This window comes from Achroia grisella, unplaced genomic scaffold (genome assembly GCF_030625045.1).
Source record: "Achroia grisella isolate CSIRO2021 unplaced genomic scaffold, CSIRO_AGI_Agris_v1 utg1086, whole genome shotgun sequence".
NCBI classification, from domain to species: domain Eukaryota; kingdom Metazoa; phylum Arthropoda; class Insecta; order Lepidoptera; family Pyralidae; genus Achroia; species Achroia grisella.
In genome coordinates, this window is record NW_026712572.1 from 2,999,154 (window position 1) to 3,026,282 (window position 27,129).

Below are 27,129 nucleotides of genomic sequence, written 5' to 3' on the forward strand. Positions count from 1 at the left end.
TCAAGAACAGAGATAATAGTCTTAGGGGTTCATCGTACATGCTAATGCGGGCATTAGCGTATTCGAACAGCCGACGACGGTCAATGAGTGAGATTATTATACGTGAGGTCACCATGTCCACCACCAATAATTTAAGTAGACATGGTGACTTCACGTATAATAATCTCATCAGTATCAGCTAGTTCTTCAATTCTACTCAACAGTTCATCAAGAAACACTCCGCAATTACCTACATCTCCCTCCTAGCGTCTCGGACAACATGACGCAGCTCTGTGTACTTGAACAAAGTTATACAAGACAATGTAATATTAAAGTATCAAGTAGATATATTACCAGAGTGCGGTTGCCGCGCGGTGTCGACTGCGAGGATTTCGTTGAGAGGAATCTCCTTATAATACTTTGAGCCATGCTCGGATTGGAATAGCGTGATGGATTTGCTGTCCAGCCGCCAGTAGTGACGCTTGATCTGTCAATTTATATATTAAATATTAACTTACGAATAATAAGCAAATATAATATAAAATAAGATAATTATATGCAACATGTGCATAAAACTAATAAAAACTGCTAACTGTGAGTATTTGAGAAATACGTACAGTTTTGTCCTTGTTAGTGAAGTGTACCAGCCACCCCTCCTTCAGCCACTGTCCCTCACGCTTCTTCGTATGTTTCACTGACTGCACGATTCTCATCAGTGGTATGTTGGCGCTGGGCGACGATGATGAACTGCAAGGTCACAACAGATCAGCTCCAAATGTTGTGATTAGAAAGTGTGGATGATGAGGTAGTGGTTTTGAAGTGTCGAGAGTACTAAGAGTAAGAGTTAGAGCGAGAGTACTGAGAGTTAGAGTGAGAGTACTGAGAGTTAGAGTGAGAGTACTAAGAGTTAGAGTGAGAGTACTGAGAGTTAGAGTGAGAGTACTAAGAGTTACAGTGAGAGCACTAACAATTAGAGTGAGAGTACTAAGAGTTAGAGTGAGAGTACTGAGAGTTAGAGTGAGAGTACTAAGAGATAGAGTGAGAGTACTAAGAGTTAAAGTGAGAGTACTAAGAGTTAAAGTGAGAGCACTAACAATTACAGTGAGAGTACTAAGAGTTAGAGTGAGAGCACTAACAATTAGAGTGAGAGTACTAAGAGTTAGAGTGAGAGCACTAACAATTAGAGTGAGAGTACTAAGAGTTAGAGTGAGAGTACTTAGAGTTAGAGTGAGAGCACTAACAATTAGAGTGAGAGTACTAAGAGTTAGAGTGAGAGTACTTAGAGTTAGAGTGAGAGTACTAAGAGTGTTGGACAAATAATTGTTAAGTGCACAATTATTTTTTATCCCACAATGATGGGACTCTAGCATGTAACCGGTAACCGTAGTCTATGGAAGAGTGAAATAGACTGGTGAAATTTGCGCGTTGCCTATTAAGTTAAAAATCTTAATATACCTTCGACGTAAGTAAAATCTCACGCTGTAGTCTTTAGAGAAAACCAGAGTAAAGTAAATATACCAGAGAAAACCTATGTTGGTTAGCTATTTCACAATCTGGGTGTGTGTGGGAAGAAATTTCTTTAAAACCTGATTGAATTGTCCGTGACTGCGGTTCACGCAATTTTTTTAAGAACATTTGTTTAATAATCCAATCGGCCAGTTTCTTTATCACACCTCTTGTGTATCAGCTTTCCATTCAGAAAGCAGACTATGTTTATGTTAAGTTTATTTTAATAAACTTATATCCCATCAAAAACATAAATGTGAAATGATAGCCGAGTTTAATATTATGATATATACCTTGATTGTTGACTTCTACGACAAAAGAGATGAGATCTAAATGGGTGCCAAGTTCAATGATCTGTCCTGAAATGTATTTATAACAATATAAAATATCATTTCTTCTTATAACTTAGGATAATATACTATAGCCTAAGGTCTAACTTGGCCAGTTCTCATATACCAATTATTACTTTCGATTGCTAGTTACTATTAATATTAAAATAGGAACCGACAAGTAACATGTTTAGAACTTGCGAAGGCTACAGTATATTTCGTATATGAAAACTAGCCAAGTTAGACCTTAGGCTACAGTATATTATCCTAAGTTATAAGAAGAAATGATATTTTATATTGTTATAAATACATTTCAGGACAGATCATTGAACTTGGCACCCATTTAGATCTCATCTCTTTTGTCGTAGAAGTCAACAATCAAGGTATATATCATAATATTAAACTCGGCTATCATTTCACATTTATGTTTTTGATGGGATATCATTACTTTTTGTACATAAATTATACGAGGTACTTATTTATAACTAAATTAATACCAAATTATTTTTGATAAATTACTGTATTTTCGTATATTTACGGAGTATAATTGTCTTTTTTTGTGTTATTTTCTATATTTTCTTGTAACTTTTAAATGTTCAAGTGCATTGCCAATTCAGTATCAGGAATTTTTGGGCAAATCGGGGCGGTATAACGTCCACAGATGGTTGTACTCTACAATAGAGCTCTCGTGACTTGGATCAAAATTGTTAAGACGTACTCCATCTAAGGTTTTAACTCTGAAGAGTCCAACGTAAACCTGCCCTTTATTAAATATAGAGGAGGCTATGTTGAGAAGAGGACTGCCAAAACTCAGGCCTTGTGATTTGTGGATAGTAATAGCATATGTTAAGCAAATACGGAATTGTTCTCTATCAACATATACATTATTTAATATCTGAAACTTGGTATTGACACGTTATAGTTCGTAAAGACGATTATGTAACAAATTGACTGTTATCTATTGAATTCTCAAGAAAACAATTTGTTACCAATAAGTTCTCATTCTCGAGTTAACTGTACATTCCTACTTATAACTATACTAAAATTGTTATTAATTTTTGGTTTAAACTAATGACTATAAAATACTTATTTACTAAAATAATGTAATAATAATATAATCACAAATATATAAGTATAATTTAAGAAAGCTATAAATTTCGTAGCATAAATCGCAACCTTATAGGTTAGATATCCAGAAACAAAACATTGAGTTTTATCGCACCGCTCCCACACGGCGCCGCCGCGGCGCCCTATAGCGAAATGCCTATTATTTAATAATTATTTATAAAAATAATGATTTTACACTATCGATGTGCGCTAAATATTGAAACAATAATTAATACCAAATCTCAGTTAATAACATAATAAATACGAAATTCGACTATACTCGTACTTATAACTAGGAGTATATTTTAGACAGAATCTAAATTATAGCAACTAGTGTTTACCGCTCAATGCAATATTTGAAGTTTGCTAGTTATCGACACTGATGTGAAGGGGTCAACGTAAATTGGTAATGATCGACGTTTTCATACAATATTACTTTCGGTCCAGTACAAGATGAGATTTTTCGCCAGGGATCAATGTCAATTGGTGGCTATCGACGTTTTCATAGAATTTTAGTATTCGTCCAGTATAAGTTGAAATAGAATCAATTAAAGTGAAAAATTGTAGTAAAATGATAACAATTTACCAGTTTCAGATTTTTTCCTTTATATTCACCTAATTACCTATCTGCATACCAAATTTGAACTTCCTAGGTTATCTGGAAGTGGGTTATAATTTTGATCTATAGTTGATCAGTGATAAAAATGACGATTTTTGGACATTAATATCTAAATAACCGTTTGAGATATGTTTATGAAATTTGGAACACATATTTATCTCGCAAGTCTCAATATATGAACCAAATTTGACAGGTTTGTGTGAAAGAGTTTTTGAGTTATGAGGGGGTCAAAAGTGGCTCCAAATGGTTCGTGTAAATATACACACGGTGCTGCAAGCCAGTTTACTTGAAACTCGGCTTGACACGCTGCCGCGTGTCTAGATATTTTAAAGTTGAAGAATTTGTTAACGATAATAATGTTTTTATAGAAAAACTTTAAATCTATAGCACTGACAATATTATCTGATTACGTTAATAATGAGTGCGTAGCGACTTCTATGTTGATTATCGCATGCCTCTTACTTGTTATACTGTAATTATTTATATAAAAAAAAACATCTACTAAAAAGAGCAACACACAAGTTTCTTGCTCATTCTTCTTGTGATGAATCTGCATTCCGAATGAGTGGTAGAATCAAAATATGATTATTCAAAAGTGCTTGTAATGAGTTTATTTGAATAAAGATTATTTCTATTTCTATTTCTAAAGTTTTCTAATTCCATTTTTAGGTAAATGTACTCGCTTATCTAAACAAGCGGGAGCAACAGTGTTTTTTCCAAAGTTTTTTAATGCTGATGGCCTTTTTAGCTTGACTCAAAAATAGTGGGTGAATGCAGAGTGCACCCCAGAACTGTGGAAGGACTTATAGAGATACTGTAAGCCAACTCCCGCCTGACGGATACGACTATAGTCTGCCGAGACCGCTAGGTTTTTTTGATACGATATTGAAACGTTCAAGAAAAGGGCTTATTCCTTTTTAAAAGGCCGACAACGTACTTGCAATTCCCCTGGTGTTGCGGGTGCTCATGGGCGGCGGTAATCACTTACCATCAGATGAGCCGCATGCTCGTTTGTCCCTGCGTTTAAAAAAACCTCGAACCTCGGCTCGGGCCGTCGTAATTTCGATCCTCGAGGCAGTGTATGAGTTTAGAGTATATGTATGGGAGCGTTGATGGTGGGTGTATGAGTCTGTGTGCATACCTGCTGGGTCTGCTGGCGGCAGGCAGTGTATCTCGCTGCGGCGCCTCGCAGTCTGAACCTCGTCGATTTCTCAGTTGCACCTGGAAACGTTTTTGCATGACTATTACTGTAATTTTTATTAATATACTTTGTAACTTTAAATTAAAACAATTAGTTTAAATCATATTCTATAATTTATATAAGTATTACACATCATAGAGTAATTTTAAACTTTTATGTTTAACTAACTGTACCCGCGACTTCGTCCGCGTGGAAATAAACTTTATTTTTCGATTTTTTCTTAGATAAGAGTAGCCTATGTTACTTATTTTATCAGCTACCTGCCAAAAAACGTCCTGTCAGAATCGGTCCAGCCATTTCAGAGATTAGCCGGAACAAACAGACAGACAGATAAAAATTGTAAAAAATATTAATTTACCGTATTTATATGCATATAGTAAAAAACAGTTACTTCAATATTACAAATAGACACTCTAATTTTATTTATATGTCATTTATAACGTTAACCGGTTCTGCACATGAATAATTTGGCAAACTAGCTTTTGCTCACGGCTTCGCTCGCGTCAATTTATCCCCTTAGGGGTGGAATTTATCAAAATCCATTCTTAGGAGATGCCTACGTTATAGTAGCTTTATGCATGCAATGTCTCAGGCCGATCGATTTAAAATTGACAAAGTTTCATACAAACTTTCATCCCCTATTTTATCCCCTTGGGGGTAGAATTAATCAAAATACTTTCTTAGCGGATGCCTACGTCATAACATCTACCTGCATGCCAAATTTCAGCCCGATCCGTCCAGTGGTTTGGGGTGTGCGTTGATAGATCACTACGTCAGTCACCTTTGAGTTATATATATTTAGATAAAGGTATTTTACCGTTCTCGCCATTTTGATTGTTGCACTAGCCGTGCTCAATAGCTATTAAATATATTATTTAGTTCACATTATTTGATACTAGATGGCGTTGTTACTGATGGCATATATTGTATAGGGAGATGTTAAGATTTTATTTAAATTTTATATGCTTAAACACTCTCCTCCGATCGATCCCCCGTCCAATTCAAACAGGGATCGAAATTACGACGGCCTGAGCCGAGGTTCGAACCCCTAGCGGTGCCGTCAGACTAAAGTCGTATCCGTCAGGCGGGAGTTGGCCTTCAGCCGCTCCATATCCTTCCTTTGGTTTGGAGTGCTATCTACACTCGCGCCTATCGTCCGTTGAAGGTGTAAAGGCCAGCTGCGGCCAACAGCATTAGAGTAGTACGAAAAATAGCTTAAATACTGTATTTTCTATTGTTCTGCCTACTATACAATACTGCAAGCACCTATGTGCTATTTTAGTAATGCCGCTTCCTGACCTAATCGTCTTCCTGAGATGTGACAGATTACGTCCAAAGTCGACACCACCATACGAAGGACCATTTTTAGTTGTCAAACGCAAAGGAAAAGTATTCACAATCAAGCGTGACGAAAAAGAAACAAATGTGTCAATAGATAGACTCAAGCCAGAAAGCATAATAAACAACGAAGCAATTGCTGGCGAGGCAGAAACAGGACACCGCTCGTCAACAGCTGACATCCAACGTTTGAAAGTGACACGTTATGGACGCACATCTTATCCTATAGTGAGATTTAATTTGTAAAAAAAAATATTTTATAATTTATATTGTTCATAATTACCTTTTATAATTTTTTGTGTGTAATATATATTTTTTTCTCTCAAGGGGGGAATATCTATGGGACACAGTCACCTAGATACATCAAAATAATAATTGCATTTAATAATGTCTAGTAAGACAAATTCAATATTGTCTACGAAGCACTGCCGTGTCTAAACTGTGTCGCCCCACCTTACATTTTCCTATTGTTATTTAGTATATAAGACAATTATTTCTATGTACATATTGTCAGTTTATCATCATCTGTAATATACATCGTCTCGACCAACAACATCTTATGTACCACCCGCAACACATTAGAAATGTATATTTTTTTTTTTACAATTAACTATTTATTTTTTTAAGCGTACCTCGTCATCAGGTGCGGTGGACGCGTTGTCGCCTCCATCATCAGACTCGTCGTCTGGTAGCCGCGCGTTCTCGATGTCGCCACTGCTGTTGTCTTGGAATTCGCCTGCCGGAATTACACAATTATTATTCTTTAGAAATGAAAATTGTAAGTTGTTTTTTTTTGAGGGGAAAGTCGTAGATTAGAACGAGAGAAAAAAAAATATTATAAAACAGAGTGGAAGCTTTAATACTAATGTAGTAACACATAATTTCTGTAATACTGAAACGCGCTAACTCTCGACTCATTTTTTTTTTCAGACTACTCTAATGCTGTTGGCCCTTCACCGGACGATAGGGGGCGAGTGCAGATGGCACTCCAAACACAACGAACGACTTATGGAGCGGCTGAAAGCCAACTCCTGCCTGACGGATACGACTTTAGTCTGAGGGCACCGCTAGAGGTTCGAACCTCGACTCAGCCCGTCGTAATTTCGATCCCCGTTTGAATTGGACGGGGGATCGATCGGAGGGGTAATGTGATAGCTTCGGTTATATTTATAACCTAGGAGCGAGTGGGAGCGGTTGTATTACTAGTACATCAATATTAATATTTCTTGCATATAGAATAGAATAGAATAGAATAGAAAATCATTTATTCAAATAAACTTACACTGAAGCACTTTTGAATAGTCATTACATTTTTTTTAATCTACCGCTCGTTCGGAAAGCTGTCTCATCACAAGAAGAACGAGCAAGAAACTTGCGTGTTGCTCTTTTAAATAATTTTATTATTACTTTACATTTTTAAGTTTAAGTGTGTGAATACAAACCACCAATTAGCACTAATTCAATTAAATACTCAAAAAGAAAAAATATTGAATACATAACCAACTGGTTAAACAATTAATAAGAGGAAATCAGTCATAGTGATTAGAGCAGACCAGTCCCTACAAGCAGCACCCGTTCACGAGTATAACGGATGAGCCAGCCATCACTGCGCTCGACCATATTTTAGGGAGCCCAATGACCCGGCCCACCACGCCGCCACAAGTCTGGACATTTTAGTGAGCATGACTACTCAAAACACTAGACCACGTCAAAGCTACTCACAATTGCTAACTCTAAACTAACTACTCACAATATAATATTCAGAATAAAGGGTACACACATATATGAGTAAAATAGTGTTTTTACTATTACATATACTGAGCAACTACTTAGTGAGTCTTATCAGTAATGCAATCTCTTACAGACAACCTTTGGAAAGAGGGAAATCTAAGAACCTAAGAAAAATGGAGTAGGTGGAAACACGTGTGGAAATAAGTAAAATGTCATGACATTTCGACGCTACTATAAACATTCGGATCAATAGACTATTAATAAGAGATTGCATCACTAATAAGACTCACTAAGTAGTTGCTCAGTATATGTAATAGAAAAAACCACTATTTTACTCATATACATGTACCCTTTATTCTGTATTAGTATAAATGACGTACAATAACTCCTAAAATAGTTGAAAAATAAATAAAGTGTTTGCACTGCCAACAACTTATCTCTGCACAACTCATGGTTGACTGGTAGAAAATGCAATTAGGTGTTAAGTCCGCCATATGTACTTTTTACCTGTGTATGACGTGCATTAAAGTTATTTAACCAATAAATCTTACGGCAAAGTAGTTGTATATATATTTAATGTTTATATTTATTAATGTTATTTTATTCTATTTTGTTATCTCTAGTATATGTAATTGGTTTGTATTTATTAGTTGTAATTTTGTTTTAATTATTATCATTAATATTTTAAATAGTGCCCTCTCTCTCCCCCCCTTTTATATATATATTTTTGGTGCCACTGAAAACCAGCTGTATGTTCACCTAGGACATACATTAAAGCTGAGTGGAGCCATTTCAGTGCATTATTGGATGTAAAAAATGTTTATTTTATGTTTATTTTTTAATTATGGTAAATTAAGTTTAATTATATGTACATTTTATTTGCTCTTTTTTTTCCGTTTGTTGTTTATATTGTATTTTTTACATTGCACTGAATAAAAATAATTTCTTTCTTTCTTTCTTCTTCTTTCTTTCATTTAAATAAAAAAAAAATAAAAATCTAAATACTGACCGTGCGAGTCCCTGATCTCCCCGCCGCAGTCCTTGGGCACGTACGGCAGGCACTTCCTGTGCGCGTTGTAGTGGCAGTCCCGGCACTGCATGCCTTGCTTGAACAGCCCCCGCAGCAACTTCTTGCAGTGGCGGCACACCGTCAGCCGCGTGTACGAGTGCACCTCGAACGTGTGCGGGATGCCGCCCGCCCCCGCCGCCCCCGCCGCCCCCGACGTGGCCCACGCCCCGCCCACGCCCGCGCCCGACGGCGAACGGCTCCGTTTACCCGCGCTCCCGCTCACCTGCCAATCCAGGGGTAGATTACTCGATTTTTTTTCCGTCAGGCGGGATTTGGCCTTCAGCCGCTCCATAATGTTAGAGTTCACATCAATATTGTAGAAAAATGCGATATTTTAAAATTACATTGAAATAAGGTAGTTTGATTAATTAATTAATTTTATTAATTATATTTGATTGAATTAATTAATTTATCGATTTAATTAATTTATTTATTGATTTAATTAATTTATTTATTGAATTGATTAATTAATTAATTGATTTATATATTAATTTAATTAATATATGATTGATTTAATTAATTATATAATGATATTATAAGAAGGTGTGTTTAGTACTAATGAAGTACCCAATGTAAAGATTATTACAAATATTGTAAATAGCGCCATCTAATAATTATAGACCGAACTAAGTTACCCCCGCTTCTCTCCTTACTACACTGACTTCGGTCTATAAATACCGGAGGTCGGTAGTTGAATAATCCCCCCTCCAATTGATCCCCCGTCCAATTCAAACGGGGACCGATGTTACGACGGCCTGAGCCGAGGTTCGAACCCCTAGTGGTGCCCTCAGACTAAAGTCGTATCCGTCAGGCAGGAGTTGGCCTTCAGCCGCTCCATAAGTCCTTCCGCGTGTTTTGAGTGCCATCTGCATTCGTCCCCTATCGTCCGGTGAAGCTGTGAAAGCCAGCTGCGCCCAACAGCACTAGAGTAGTCCGGAAAAAAACTCTCGTTGGCATTCAGTCGACGAGCGCAGTGCGTGCCGGTTGTGTTTTGGATACTAAAGTGAATTGTATTAGAAATGGGTTTATCCTGGTCTTAGTTGGGCCTGGGGGGAAGCTGCAAGTATTGAAGGTGAGTGACAATGCATTCTAAAAAGGCATTTTAAACTTTAAATCCATAGCACTGGCAATATTATCAGATTACACTAATAATGAGTGCGTAGCGATTTCTATGTTGATTATCTTACTTGTTATACTGTAATTATTTATATAAAAAAACATCTATTAAAAAGAGCAACACACAAGTTTCTTGCTCATTTTTCTTGTGATGAATCTGCATTCCGAATGAGTGGTAGAATCAAAATATGACTATTCAAAAGTGCTTGTAATGAGTTTATTTGAATAAAGATTTCTGTTATTTCTATTTCACAGACACCCTTGTCACAAGTCACGGGCGCTACTTGGGGTTTCCATTGCGGTATCCGGCTTCAAAGCCCCAGTCGTTCATCATAATTAGTGCTTCTTACAATAAGTCCTTCGTTTGGTTTGGAGTGCCATCGGCACTCGCCCCCTAACGTCCGGTGAAGCTGTAAAGGCCAGCTGCGTAACTAACGTTGTTGGCCAACAACGTTAGAGTAGTTCGGGAAAAAATATTTTTTTTTATATTTATGTTTTTTTTATTAGCACTGCGACTTGTATACATCATTGTGCTTGCTTTAGTTGCCATTACAAATATTATGCTGATTTTGAAATAAAAAAAGAATAATTTTCTATTTTTATTTGGGATTCCTAAAATTTTTCATATTCTGCCAATTTTCGTGCATTTTTCATGCATATAACAAGCTTTTTATGTTGCATATAATCCGGACTCTAGATATTATTATTACGTAGCTATAAATCTACCAAGTTAGGTCGACCTCCATGCGGTTCTCCCTGGAAACCATCGTTATAAAAATCCTACCGAATTTCTTACGGCAGACTGACTGACCTGACCTCATGTTCATCTTATCATCCTCCATGGTGCTGCGCTAGCGTACACCGTTGGCACAGGTTGCTGGACCATGCCATTATCATCGATTAAAAATATAGCAATTCACCTCTTGCTAGGGTATCCATAGTAATATGTATTTATTTTGTCTATATGTTGATGGACATTTCTATTCGACGGCCTCGGTGGTCTAGCGGTATAGCCCACTTTTACTTCGATGGTCGCGGGTTCGATTCCTCGCACGGTACAAATATTTGTATTCATAAGTATGATTGTTTGTGTAGGTCTGGGTGTTTCCTATGTATATTATGCAAAATATATCTAAGTATTTATATCAGTTGCTAGTACCCATAACATAAGCTCTGCATAGCTTGTGACTAGATGGCGTGTGAATTGTCCTGAGATATTATTAATTATATGTGTGATAGATAAATGTATTTTTTTTATTTCAATTAAATTTTCAATAATCACATCAGTTAACAAAAATCATACATGCCAAAACAATGGCGAAATACGTGGACTATTTTGTTAATAATAATTCTTTTAATATTATACCATATTTCAAGCAAATACATTTAATTTACAATTTTGTAGATAAACACCTAATTTCTCTGGAGAAATCATTACGTGTAACCTTGACAAACAAACAGACAAGTGTCGTCACGATTTTACTGTATATAAATACTAGCAGGCGGCCACGCGTTGCTGTGGCTAAGGTTCTTGAATAAAATAATATTGCGACTATAAATTGAGATGCAAGCTATCCTATCTTTCAAGTTGGATCAAATTGCACACAATATGCAAATCACTATTGCAAATTGCAATCAGTTCAGTAGTTTAGGAGTCCATCGCGGACAAACAACGTGTCAATTTTTTATATATAAATGTATACCAACGAGTTAGGTGATGAGTAGGTTGTTATAAATAAAAAACAAAAACAATTAAAATATATTTATTCGAAGCGAGTTACAATAATTTACAATTACATTGTAACAACATCTACCCACCACCTATCGTGTTAGTAGTTTGTGTAACATTACACATCCAATAAAATATTACAATGTAAAAAATAAACACACAATGTAAAATGTGCAATACACAACAAAAAAAAAATCAGTCTCAACTAATACGGACGGACGTAAGTGACTTAACATTAAGTCTAGCAATGACGATGCATTTAATTAAATTTCATTTAATTAAATTTAAGATAACGTATAATTAAACAAACTGAAAATTATTAAAAAAAATTGTACATAGAAAAAAGAAACTCTGTAGTGTGTTCTTTTATTTCAGAGACAAGTTTGTCATTACCTGTGTTGCCAGTTCTTTGTGATAATTGAATAGTGTTGCACTATCGGAAATTAATATTCATAACTGACTTTATATATAAATATTTAACTGTAGTTACTGAGAAATAACGTGTATGTTTATTTAAAACGTATTAATACAAAGTTTTTTTAGGGGCCGTTCAAGTATTACGTAAGCACTATAGGGGGGCGGGGGGTCTTTTCTTTGCTTATTTTGGATGACATGGGGGTGGGGGAGTCTGTATGATGATTACGTCATCGGTCGTAATTTACTTTTTTACACGAATGGCAACCCTCACATGGTCTTTGTTAAAAAAACATTACATTAATTGAGAAATGTTTACGTAAGCATGGGGGGAGGGGTAAGAGCTTTGCTTACTTTTGCTGACAACGGGGGATGAGGGGTAAATAATTGTGATAAATCTGCTTACGTAATACTTGAACAGCCCCTTATGGGTATTAATACTAAATTAAAACTAGTAGTTTAAAATGAAAAAAATACGATTAATCAAATCGGTATTCATCTACTGCACTGTCCTGTTACAACTGCTAATATATTTTGAAAACTTGACACATCATCATCTGCTTCTTCCTTATCCCATTTATTTGTGGTCGGCGTAATGTTTTTCTCTTCCATTCATCTCTGTTCGCAGTCATCTCGTTATTTACTTCCTTTCTTACCATATCATCTTTCACACAGTCCATCCATCTCTTTTTCGGCCTTCCTCTGCCCGTATAACCATCCACATTCATAACACCTTCGGATATGACATACATATATTCAAATATTATCATATAATCTAAAAGACTAAAGTTGTGTGTGTACAGAACACACACAACTTTAGTTTTTTATATATCCCTGTGACAGATATACAGACTAAGTTGCACAATAAGCTAATATTTGTATATAGGTATGTTATTTATATAATTAATGTTAAGCTACCATCAAGTATTTCTGCAGTTCCTGAAGATTGACTGGTAGAGAATGCCTATAGCATTGAGTGCACCTTTTGTACCATAATATATTGGTCAATAAAGTTTTAAATAAATAAATAAACGTTCAACTATTCGTTGTCGGTTTGGAACACAAAAAAAATCTTGCCATAATTAATAATCAACTTTATATTTTAAAATATGATTGTAATATTGTTCATGTTTTTAAAATTAAAATTTCATTTCAATTTATTTATTATATATATATATATATATATATATAGTATATATAATGTGTGTTAATTTCTAATATTTATTGGTATTATTATCCTATCCCTATTATTACCTTTATATATATATTCTTCCATTCTATTCATGCGCCACCTACCACTTTTGTTGTATTTTCTCTACCTAAAGGTTGTCTGTAAGAGATTGCTTCTAGCGATAAGACCGCCTTTTGTACTTCCATCTGTCATATCTCTTTTCTGTATAATTCTTATGTATTAATTCTATTGGTGCAATAAAGAGTTTATAAATAAATAAATATATTTCATTAGTAAGTACGGTTATCCGTTAATGCATCGTTTCTGCCAGGCTTTACAGCTTAGCTGTAGTTAGTCATAAAAAAGTATTTATAATAGATCAGCGTCATACAAAAGTATTTTTAACGTGTAAGCACAATATGCTCTATAATAACAGATTAGAGTTTAAAATCCAATAAAAGAATACTAGTTTTTTTAAAATCGCTATGCATATTTTCGCACCCATTCTGAAATGGGTTTAAAACCCATTATACAATATATATCCATATATTAATTTCATTCATGAATAATCTCATTAATTTTGCCTTAATATTAAAAAAACAGTTTAATTATACAAATATTATTTTTTATACTTGTATTTATACAAGTTTGTAAGTAAAATTAATAAAATAACATTAAACATAAGTATACCATTCATGTTGTGTCTTATTTATTTATTAAATTAACTCAATCTGCCAGAAAAAAAATTCAAATGTGTCATAAAATATTTTATAAATGATAATAATGTATTTGTAGAAAATATCTAACTTAAAATTTATAGCGCTGACAATGTTATCTGATTGAATAGATATTAAGTGCGTAGCGGTTTCTACATATGTTGATTATCGCATACCTAATCCTTGTTGTTAATTAAATATAAGTAAATCAAAATTTAATTAAAAGAGCAACACACAAGTTTCTTGCTCATTCTTCTTGTGATGAATATGCATTCCAAATAAGCGAAAGAATAAAAAAACTTGACTATTCAAAAGTGCTTATATTAAGTTTATTTGACTAAAGATTATTTCTATTTCTATTTCTATTATTTATACCTACAGATTAACATTTATGTATTCAAAATCAGGTTAGTTATGTACTAAAAATATACCATGATTTTGTTTGTCTGTATTTAATAATACGTCAGTTCTGGTGCCGAGACTAACGGTAATTCCCATTGCTAGGATATGTCATGTCAGGTCGACCTCCACGTGGTGTCGGGACTAACACGGTTAATTTGTGATGAATTTAGTGAACTGATGAGTTGATTGACCTGACTTCTCTATCATCCTCCACTAGTGCTCTCCAGCAGCCTAAAGTCAGTTCTAAGATTAATATTAAATTTATTGGCGTTTCCGTCAGTCAAAATTAAAGTTTAATATAACTATAATTTAATATAAGTTTCTTTGCATTGACATTAACAAATTTGATTGATATACACGATCTTCTAAATGTAAGTCGGGGTAGGAAATTCTTCTGCACTTATAGGATAAGCTTAGCTAGCTACTATAATAGTCTGATTTCTATATCAATATTACATTTACATTTTGGAGGAGTGATACCAGTTGAGGATGAAACCGTTATCCAAGAATAGAATAGAATAGAATAGAATAGAAAATCATTTATTCAAATAAACTTAATTTAAGCACTTTTGAATAGTCAAAAATTATTTTTATCTACCACTCGTTCGGAAAGCTGTCTCATCACAAGAAGAACGAGCAAGAAACTTGTGTGTTGCTCTTTTAAATAATCCTTGTAAGTTTACATTTACAAGTCGAAACGTGTGAAAACAAACTACCAACCAGCACTAATTTTTTGGGTCAAATATAAATATACAATAAGATTAAATCAGTCGTAGTGATAAGAGCAGACCAGTCCCTACAAGCAGCACTCGTTCACGAGTATGACGGATGAGCCAGCCAACACTGCACTCGACCATATTTCATATAAAAAAAAACATATCTATATATTTGTATCAGTTGTCTAGTACCCATAACAAGCTTTAGGTAGCTTAATTTGGGTCTAGATGGCGCTGTGTGAATTGTCCTGAGATTATTTATTATTATTATTATATTTTAGGGAGCCCAATGACCCAGCCCACCACGCCACCACATGTCTGGACATTTTAGTGAGCATGACTACTCATTCCACTCGACCACGTCACAGCTACAAAAATTACTATATGGTAGTTACAGTATTCGCACTTTACATGAGGATGCATGCGACAATCAATACAAAAGCCATTACGCTATCATATATCAAGAAAGCAGTATGAAAAATAAATAATAACGTTGTCCGCAAATAAACTTATACTTGCTATATATTGCTATCATCTCAATCAAGAATAACAAATAAACAATCTTAATTTGTTTTAAATAAGGATAAAATTGGTTAAAATGAAGTCACGGTTTTGCGGACACAGATGTTTCACAAGGTTTAAGAGTGTGTGCACAGATCTGTGTCAAAACGTTCAATGGGTTAATCGTGATGAGCCAGAATCTGGCTAGCAATATTGTTTTCCTGCTAAGATACGACAAACTATTTCCAAAACTTTATTCGTTTTAAGACCCTACGAACTATTTTAATAATTAAAATATAGTTTAAGTTACATATAAAAAAATGAGATTCTAAAAATACTGAAGAAAGTACCTATATGTAAATATATGTAAATGTAAATTACATATGTAATTAGTTATACTTGTATAAAATACTATAAAAAATACATTAATATTCAATTTACGCAACATACGTATACACATTTACGTCTGTCTCTATATACGTTTAAATCTTTAAAACTACGCAACGGATTTTGAAGCGGTTTTTTAATAGATAGCGTGATTCAAGAGGAAGGTTTATATATATAATATATGTACACTCGTGCCGGGGCGAGTAGCTGGTAATAATCACAATATAGTTAAAATTACATATAAAAAAATTGAGATTTTAAAAATACTAAAGTGTATGTTAACTTCTGTATTTCTAACGTAATACATATGTACTTATAAGTATTTGATTTTTAAATCAAATATAATGTTAATGATATTTGTATAAAATACTATAAAAAATATATTAACATTCAATAATCTGACAACCTCGGTGGTCTAGCGGTCTAGCACACCGCTTTACGACTGATGGTCGCGGGTTCGATTCCTCGCACGGCACAAACATTTGTATTCATGAGTATGATTGTTTGTATCAGTCTGGGTGTTTTCTATGTATAATATGTATTTATTTACAAAATTAAAATGTATTTGTATCAGTTATCTAGTACCCATAATACAAGCTTTACCTATTTTAACTTGGGTCTAGATGGCGTTGTGTGAATTGTCCTGAGATTATTATTATTTTTATTATAATTCTAAGTAATTAGGAATGAATCAGGTGAGATTGCGGTCAAACGCGCTCAAATTATGATATAAAAAAAATGTCTTAAGCTTTTATCAGACATTAGAAAAATTACTATTAAAACATGTAAATTATTTGTAATAGAACTAGTTTTACTTTCGAACAATTCCAATGTTGGCCGCAGCTGGCCTTTACAGCTTCACCGGACGATAGGGGGCGAGTGCAGATAGCACTTCCAACCCGCGGAAGGACTTATGGAGCGGCTGATAGCCAACTCCCGCCTGACGGATACGACTTTAGTCTGAGGGCACCGCTAGGGTTTCGGCTCAGGCCGTCGTAATTTCGATCCCCGTTTGAATTGGATGGGGGATTGTTTGGAGGGGTAGAAATAAATATGTATTGAAGTTGTATATAAATTCGAGTAGTTGTATTGTGTTTGTTTGTTCGTAGGCAAATTTTTTCTCTGTTTTTTTTTGTGGTATTTGTAATTCTACATATGGAATGTATATATTTCTCATCACATAAGTAATATATTTTACGGTTAGTATTAGTACAAAGTCATAACTATTCTGTACAGCCCTGATAAATAAGGTACGCCGCACACTAACGGGTCTAACGGGTCTAATTGTTGCCGGTGACGAGGTCTGCGATGCGCCTTACCAGGGAGTCGTCGTGGGAGGCGTGGCTGTGCGTGGAGGAGCGCGATGGGCTGCGCGGGGAGGCGGACGGCCGCCGACCCCCCACAGACGCCCCCGAGCTCGCCGCGGGGGGCGACGTGCAGTTCGACGGCACCTTCACTGCGCATCGCTTGTGGTAGTTCTGGCCGCATCCTGTCGAAATAAATACACTCCAAATATTCTAGTTGTAACAATAATTTCTATTTCAGCATTTGCTTACCCTAAAGTAAATAGTTCAGTTAGGGGGAAAGGGTATTGTTAGTAACGGGAACTAGTAACTCCCATTGCTAGCATTTACCATGTTAGGTCGACCTCCACGCGGTTCCCCTGGAAACCATCGTGATAAATTCTTGGTGAATTTGTCAGGTTGGGCTAACTGACCTGACCTCATGCTCATCTTATCATCTGCCACTGGTAGCCCGCCAGCGTAAACCGTTAGCGCAGGTGGGTGCATCATTCCATAATCATACACAAAAAAAAAAAATAGTTCACTTTAAATTAAATCTATAAATCAAGCAATCACTGAACTGTTTATATCTCTAGGTAAAGCACCTAGAGATAGAAACAGTTCACTCAGACTATGGTGAATAAGAAGTCCTGTGGATAATTTTGGCTGGAAAGGTTTTAGACTTTTTATATATATATTTACATTATTTCAAAATATTCTTACATTCATTGCTTTCCATCTTTCTAACAGATCCATTACAGGAAACAGTACAATACAGTCTAGAGTACCAAAAATGGGACCTAAAGGTCCCCTTGTGACTCCAACTAGAAACGCTTCGAAGGGCGCTGTGGAGTTTTTAGCGAATAGAAATTTTACAATCCCATCTCGCCTGGGACACTTTGGTGAATAAGAAGCATCTATTAAAACAAAACAATATAGAGCGCTACCAAAAGTGGGACCTAAAGGTCCCCTTGTGACTCCAACAAGAAACGCTTCGAAAAGTGCGGTGGAGTTTTTAGCGAATAGAAATTTTACAATCCCATCTCGCCTGGGACACTTTGGTGAATAAGAAGGCTCTATTAAAACAAAACAATATAGAGTATTTCAAAAAGTGGGACCTAAAGGTCCCCTTGTGACTCCAACAAGAAACGCTTCGAAAAGTGCGGTGGAGTTTTTAGCGAATAGAAATTTTACAATCCCATCTCGCCTGGGACACTTTGGTGAATAAGAAGGCTCTATTAAAACAAAACAATATAGAGTAGTTCAAAAAGTGGGACCTAAAGGTCCCTTGTGACTCCAACTAGAAACGCTTCGAAGGGCGCTGTGGAGTTTTTACCTTGTAGAAATTTTACACTCGCCTGGGACGGTTCTCCGTACAGTATTTATTCTAGGTTATTTTACCTTCACACTTGAGACCCTGGCGCACAAGTCCGAACAGCATCTCTCCACAGAAATCGCAGAACGTTGGCGCCTTGTACGAGTGGACCGCCAGAGCGTGGGGCCGCGGCGGTGGCGCTTCTTGCATGCCCTCGCATAGTAGAGCTGTAAACAGCGAAATGTTAAACTATATTAACACATGAAATCTACACTACTACTAGCAGATCCGGCCACACGTTGCTGTTGCTAAGGTTCTTAAATAAAATAATATTGCGACTACAACATTGAAATATAAGCTATCGTATCTTTCAAGTTGGATCAAATTGCACACAATGTGTAAATGAAATTTGCAATCGGTTCTGTAATTTAGGAGTCCGTCGCGGACAAACAACGTGACACGTAGTTTTAATTTTAATATAATAAATATTATAAAGCTGAATAGTTTGTTTGTTTGTACGCGCTAATCTCAGGAATTACGGGTTCGAATTGAAAAAATATTTTTGTGTTGAATAGTCCATTTGTCGAGGAAGGCTTTAAGCTATATAACATTACGCTACGACCAATAGGAGCGGAGCTGCAATGAAAAATATTGCAAAAGGTGGGGAAATGAAACGCAGACGAAGTTACGCGGGTCAGCTAGTCTATACATATAAATAAAATTGGAGTGTCTGTTTGTAATATTGAAATAACCGTTTTTTACCACATGCATATGAATATAAATACGGTACAGACACTAAAATAACATTTTAACAATTATTGTCTGTCTGTCTATTTGTTCTGGCTAATCTCTGAAATGACTGGACCGATTTGGACGGGACTTTTAGGCAGGTAGCTGATGTAATAAGGAGTAACTTATGCTACATTTATTTTAGAAAATTTCTTCAATTAACTTTTTTGGTAAATTCCACGCGGACGAAGTCGCGGATACGCTAGTCTAAAAAAAAACTACAACAAGTAAGGTAGGGGATGTACTAACGGTTGGCGGTGAGAACGATCTCGACGAGGGTCTCATCTGTGACGTCCGTGGCGCAGTTGATGAGCTGTAGCACGTTCGGCGAGCAGTAGTCGTGCCGGAACAGCAGGATGCGCTCAGATAGACGATTCAATCCATTGTCCGGGATCTAGCCATAAAATATAACTGTATAGTTAGCAACGAGATAAATATAGTTAGACTAGCTACTCGCGCAGCTTCTTCGTCTTGTACATGTATTATACATATAATCCTTCCTCCAGAATCACTCTACCTATTAGAAAAAACCGCTTCAAAATCCGCTGCGTAGTTTTAAAGATTTAAGCATAAATAGGGACGGACAGACAGCGACAGCGACTTTGTTTTATGGTATGTAATGAAGAGAGCAATGATACTTAGAGAACAGGAGTTATACTTAGTTTAGGGGAAGGCTGTTGTTAGTAATGTGTATTTATAACCACAATGGTTACAACGCCAGCAATGTACCATGACCACATGAAAATCGTGGTAAATTGCCATTTGTCGAGATGGGCCAATTGGATTGACTTCAAGCATATATATCATCCAATATTACTGGACTTATTATAATCCCATTGCTATCAATGTACGATGTCAGATTGGCCTCCTGAAAATCGTGGTAAATTGCCATTTGTCGTGATGGGCTAACTGGATTGACTCTCATTTTATCATTCAATATTACTGGACTTATAATCCCATTGCTAGCAATGTACCATATCAGGTTGGCATCCTGAAAATCGTGGTAAATTGCCATTTGTCGAGATGGGCTAACTGGCCTGACTTCAAGCTCACTTTATCATCCAATATTACTGGACTTATAATCCCATTGCTAGCAATGTACCATGTCAGGTTGGCCTCCTGAAATTCGTGGTAAATTGCCATTTGTCGAGATGAGGATAATATTTTAAAAAAGGTGTTACATATGAATATGGATGGTTATAAGGGCAGTGGAAGGCCGAAAAAGAGATGGATGGACTGTGTGAAAGATGATATAGTAAGAAAGGAAGTAAATACCGCGATGACTGCGAACAGGGATGAATGGAAGCGAAAAACATATTACGCCGACCCCAAATAAATGGGATAAGGAAGAAGCAGATGATGATGATGATTACTGGACTTATAACCCCATTGATAGCAATGTACCATATCAGGTTTGCATCCTGAAAATCGTGGTAAATTGCCATTTGAGATGGGCTAACTGACTTCATGCTAATTTTATCATCCTCATGCTAATATTATAGAAAAGGTAAAATTTTGATGATCAAGGCAACTTCAGGTACTGCTGACGTGATAGTGAACATTATTTTAGTGTTTGATAGCCCAATTATCGAGGATGACAGTCTATACAACATCACGCTACGACAAATAGGAGCTGAGCTGCAGTACAAAATATTAAAAAATGTGATACTGACGACGTTATGCGGGACGGCATGAATAATATGCTAGTCTATAAGGAATTTATGGCCTATTAATAATCTGTACATATAAATAACATTGGAGTGTCTGTTCGTAATACTGAAATAACCGTTTTTACTACATGCACATGAAAATAATACGGTGCATACACCAAAATAACAATTTTTCCAATTTTTGTCAGTCTGTCTGTTTTGTTCCTGCTGATCTCTGAAATGGCTGGACCGATTTTAACGGGACTATTTTCTTTGACTAGCTGATGTAATAAGGAGTAAATAAAAAAAATAAAGTTAAATTCCACGCGGAGGAAGTCGCGGGAACAGCTAGTGAATAATAAGATAAATAAATACCTTTTCCTGCACGAACTTGACCGCCAGCTCTTTGAGGTGCGACAGCGTGAGGAGGTGTGCCGGCGCGGAGACTGCGTCTCGCAGCACCCCCAGCTGGAACAGGAAGGTCACCTCGTCCTCCATCACGCGTCAGCCGTCGAGATCTCCACGCTTACTGCAATTGAAAATGGGATACAGTTACTTAGATACATCAAAATAATAATTGCATTTTTATAATGTCTAGTAAGACCAATCCAATATACACAATATACTAAGCACTGCCGTGTCTAAACTGTGTCGCCCCACCTTACATTTTCCTATTGTTATTTAGTATATAAGATCATTATTTCTATGTACATATTGTCAGTCTATTATCATCTGTAATATACATCGTCTCAAACAACAACATAAACATATACCCGCAACAATTACCATAGATTTTCATATAACAGTAGCAGTAAACGCGACCCGAAATTAAAAAAAAAAAAATAGGGGTTGGTGTTAGAAGGGGAAAATTATTAGCGTTGTATGTATTTTATAATGTTGCATTAAAAATACATACATACATGTTCCTATATACTATAATTTGAAAAAAATACGAGCTGAGTTTCTTGTCAGTTCTTCTCATCTCGATATCATTCCGAACTGACGGTACATTTGACATATCATAAGTCTGTAATAGACCTACATGAATAAAGATATTTTGAATTTTGAATTATCTGTGTAAGAGGTTTAAACGTCTGTTTGTTTACTTGCTAGTGTAAGTTAAGTTTACCGAGCATGACTCACTCGCTAACTGATGATAAACTACATATAACCGTGTCACAGATTAAACATTGTTTGTCAATTAATTCGTAGTATTTTAGAAAATACATCAGTAACGTAAGCGGCGTTTATCTAAATTGTTTTCGTGAATAATATCGGTCACTCGGAGGACAGGTTAATTGACGATTGCATAAACAATTGAAGGATTATCGGGGCCAAGTTAAATTGTACTGCGTCGTGCTGATAAATACAGTACGTAAAACTTATATCGACAATATTTATTTACAACATATAAACTTTATCAACTAACTAGCTTACCCGGCAAACGTTGTTTGGACTTAAAATAAAAAAAAAATTAGGGGTGGACTACCCCTAACATTAAGGGGGATGAAAAATAGATGTTAGCCGATTCTCAGACCTACTCAATACGCTCATAAAATTTCATGAGAATCGGTCAAGCCGTTTCGGAGGAGTATGGGAACGAAAACTGTGACACGAGAATTTTATATATAAGATAAACGTGTCGACTAAATAAGAAAATAAGAAAAGCTGACCTCACCACCATGTGGGATATATTTGTAGAAAGAGAGAGAGAAGACAGTACACATTTCGACTTGAAAAATATAAACTTACAAGGATTATTTAAAAGGACAACACACAAATTTCTTGCTCGTTCTTCTTGTGATGAGACAGCTTTCAAAATGAGCGGTAGATAAGGAAATTGTTATGCCTATTCAGAAGTGCTTAAATTAATTTTATTTGAATAAAGGATTTTCTATTCTATCTTAAATATATATTACTCAAAGGTGACTGATATAGTGATCTATCAACGCACAGACCAAACCACTGGACAGATCGGGCTGAAATTTGGCATCCAAGTAGATGTTATGACGTAGGCATCCGCTAAGAAAGGCTTTTGATTAATTCTACCCCCAAGGGGATAAAATAGGGGATGAAAGTTTGTACGAAACTTTGTCAATTCTAAACCGATCGGCTTTTCCATGCATAAAGCTACTATGACGTAGGCATCCCCTAGAAGAGGATTTTGATAAATTCCACCCCTAAGGGGATAAATTACCGCGAGCGAAGCCGCAGACAAAAGCTAGTTCTACAATATATATAAGTCCGGGGAGTCGAAATAACAGAATTTCTGCGCGTTACTAATTTAATTTTCAGATATTATAAGAAAGCACTAATATCCAGCTACAAATATTAGTCGTTCCTCGTTTTAGAGTTTGCCTACCTCGTTCATTCGTTTCCCTACACTTATATATACATTCTCTCGTCATTCATGCATACATAGTTCAATTATATTAATGAAAACTAAATAAATATTTATAATAATAGTTTATTAATGTTGTTATTACATAATAAAGTAACGTTAATTGCAGTGTCGTTACAGTCAAATGAGTCAGAGCTTCAGTCTTAAAACATGCAAATTGCAAAATAACATAATTATGAATCAGTTACCAACCCAAACGGTCTATCTCATTATTGTAGTAATAATATATGTAGTTTACGATTAAACATGACTGTGGATTTTATTCAAGAACAGTAATAGGAACTGACTTATCATTATATCAGTTGCTTTCTAACATTTATGCTATTAATAATATATATTTTTTATTTATAACTCTTTATTGCACCTTAAAAACAATACAAAAAAAACAATATTCATAATATACAGAAAGGTAGGCTAGGTACAAAAGGCGGTCTTATCGCTAAAGCGATTTCTTCCAGACAACCTTTGGGTTGAGGAGAGAAGAACAGAAGGTGGTGGACGGCGCAAGATGGAATGAATAGACAGAAATAATAATAGTAATATATCATATATGAAAAACATATTACGCCGACCACAAATAAATGGGATAAGGAAGAAGCAGATGATGATGATGATGATGATGATGTATATCTGTAATCCACTGAATATCTCCATCAGATCCCCCCTTATAACGTAGGAATTTCCCGCATTATACTTCTGTACTGTGAAATTCATAATGATTTGTTCATATTGATATATTTTGTACAGTTCATAATTGATTTTCTAGTTCATATGCCTAAGTTTTTTATTTAGAATGTTCATAATATAGTTCATAATTAATTACCCCTTTCAGCCAGAAAAAATTAACGTGAATAATTTATACGTAACGCGTTACATGGGGTCTCTGCAGATTCTGCCAAACTGAAGAGGAAACGCCGCTTCACATCCTATGTGGATGTAGCCCACTCATGCATAAACGAAATATCTCCTTTGGAAAGTTTACACTCTTTCCCGAGGAGATAAAAACGATCGCTCCTAAGAATATCCTTCAATTCTTGTCCCTGACGGGTCTAGGTAGCGAACTCTGAAAAGGGCGAGCACAATAGATCTATGTAGGTCGCAGTGCTACAGGTGCTACACATCTGACAATAGCCCAAACAATCCAATAAAAAAAAAAATACATAGGGGTCGTAAAATGTGTTATAGGTACGGGAATACTCCTACAACCTATGTATATATATACATATATATACAATATTAATAGGTATACTAAAGTCTAATAATGACAATAATATTTTATTCCCTCCGATCGATCGGGGTCCAATTCAAACGGGGATCGAAATTACGACGGCCTGAGCCGAGGTTCGAACCCCTAGCGGTGCTCTCAGACTAAAGTCGTATCTGTCAGGCGGGAGTTCGGTCAGTCGTCGGTCCATAAGTCCTTCCGCGGGTTTGGAGTGCCATCTGCACTCGCCCCCTATCGTCCGGTGAAGCTGTAAAGGCCAGCTGCGGCCAACAGCATTAGAATAGTCCGAAAAAAAAAAATATCGAATTACGTGCTATGTTGCGGAAGTATATAGCATAATTTAATGGAATTACATTGGTTTGTTTAATTCCGTTATTGCTTCCACAAATATTCAGGCGGAAACCTGACCAATACTACTGTGAGCGTTACGAACTTCTGTATTGGTGATCAAATTCCAACGTTATTAGATCTACACCTATATTGCGACACGTGACTTCTGTTCGGCGAGAGATGTAAAGTGTTAGCTAATAGTAGAGGAATTAAATAAAATACTATAAATCCTTTAAGAAAACATAATAATGTTTAAAACTGTCATACAAACTGGCCGGTTATGTGATTAATTTAGATAATATATAATAATGTAAAGTTTGATTTATATGTTGTGGCAGATTTTATGTCACGTCTTCGCTGTAATTCGGGGTCCACAAGCCGCGTCACGGATGATTCTTGGTTCATTTTCGATAAATTTCATAGAATTGAAAATCATTTATTCAAATAAACTTAATTTAAACTCTTTTGAATAGTCATAGTTATCATTCTTTTAATCTACCGCTAATTCGGAAAGCTGTCTCATCACAAGAAGAACGAGCAAAAAACTTGCGTGTTGCTCTTTTAAATAATTTTATTGTTACTTTACATTTCCAAGTTTAAGTGTGTGATTACAAACCACCAATTAACACTAATTCATTTAAATTTGACGACCTCGGTGGTATAGCGGTCTAGCACACCGCTTTACGTCCGATGGTCGCGGGTTCGATTCCTCGCACGGCACAAACATTTGTATTCATGAGTATGATTGTTTGTATCGGTCTGGGTGTTTTCTATGTATAATATGTATGTTAAAAAAAATCTATGTATATGTATCAGTTATCTAGTACCCGTAACACAAGCTTTAGCTAGCTTAACTTGGGTCTAGATGGCGCTGTGTGAATTGTCCTGAGAAAAAAAAATCAAATAGAAAAAATATTGAATATATAACCAACCAACGCGGTTAACGTTTCTTGATTCATTTTCGAAATTTTCATAAATAAACTAAATAAATACATAAAATGTGTTTATTGTAGTGTACAGGTTTACAAAACCGGTATTGCGTTGCGACTTATCAGGTGCTGTCATATTCGTATTATTGTAGGTACGGCGCACTTTCGCCAGCGCAGCGGTCAATTTGATAACTCTCCGATTACACGCGGATTTTCCTGCTGGCTGTTTTTTATTTCATGACCTTATTTACTTTTACCTACTGTGTTATCCTAGGTTATGATGACTGAAGGTATGTACTTATCTATGACACAATTGATACTTGTTATGCAAGTATATTTCACTGTAAATATATTAACGTGTACTAAGATAGATTTTGTAAGTAATAAGTAGTTTGAGTGGATACCTCTTTTACCTTAGAGGCCCTGGGCACTTTAGGATAATGAGGCCCCTATGTCCATAGTAATAAAGCACTACTTTGTTAGAATAGACAAAGTCATTTTGGAATATGACTCTTTAGAGATGTTTATAAGGATGCCCTTACTTCAAAACAAATCGGGCAAAAATAATTTAAAAAAATTGTTGTAATGAGGGGTTTATTAATAAAAAAAAAAAAATAACAAGAACGGACAAATTGACCATAGTCGGTAAGCATTTGTTACGACTGTTTTTCAGGCGAGAGTAGAGTAGCTATCGGTTATCGTTTGGTAATGGAGTAGGGACTAAACTAGACTAGGATGGATTGAGACCCCAATCCATCGCGGGACCTTGGGCCCAGTGTGCCCAGGAGGCAAGAGGGCTTGTTGGGGTAGCTTCCTTTGTAAGCTGTGTTATTTGTTGAAGAGTCACAGATGATGATACAGCAGGAAAATTACAGGGTAGGGAGGTATATCACAATCCCCTGGCAAGAGTAACACTAGTATTACTCATGGCCACGACGTAACTCCCTTGGTATATAGGCGATTATCACTTGCTTCACTGCATCAGACCTGCTTCAGCTTGCATCGAATCGCTCGTCATCTACAGACCTTCATCCTCACACACTTTGTTTCAGAGGAGGCTTCCTCCCGCGTGTATTTAGACTCGACTTCGTTTCACAAAGTACCTGGCGAGATCTTCTCTAGAAACTGTATCATAGGGTTTTGAAGGATGGTTTAACATTTCTTAAGGTTTGGCAAC

General features: G+C 35.9%; 1 protein-coding gene across 1 annotated transcript in view; it reads right to left on the reverse strand.

Moving 5' to 3' along the window:
• The window catches only part of LOC131843822 (serine/threonine-protein kinase D1), a 122,877-nt gene that overhangs the window by 12,717 nt on the left and 83,031 nt on the right, over nt 1-27,129 (reverse strand). Inside the window, 9 exon segments of the mRNA XM_059192579.1 lie at nt 334-466; nt 597-726; nt 4,682-4,761; nt 6,712-6,815; nt 8,820-9,102; nt 17,351-17,520; nt 18,716-18,856; nt 19,668-19,812; nt 21,443-21,596. Of these exon segments, the coding sequence (XP_059048562.1) occupies nt 334-466; nt 597-726; nt 4,682-4,761; nt 6,712-6,815; nt 8,820-9,102; nt 17,351-17,520; nt 18,716-18,856; nt 19,668-19,812; nt 21,443-21,565 (1,309 nt within the window). The 5' untranslated portion in view covers nt 21,566-21,596.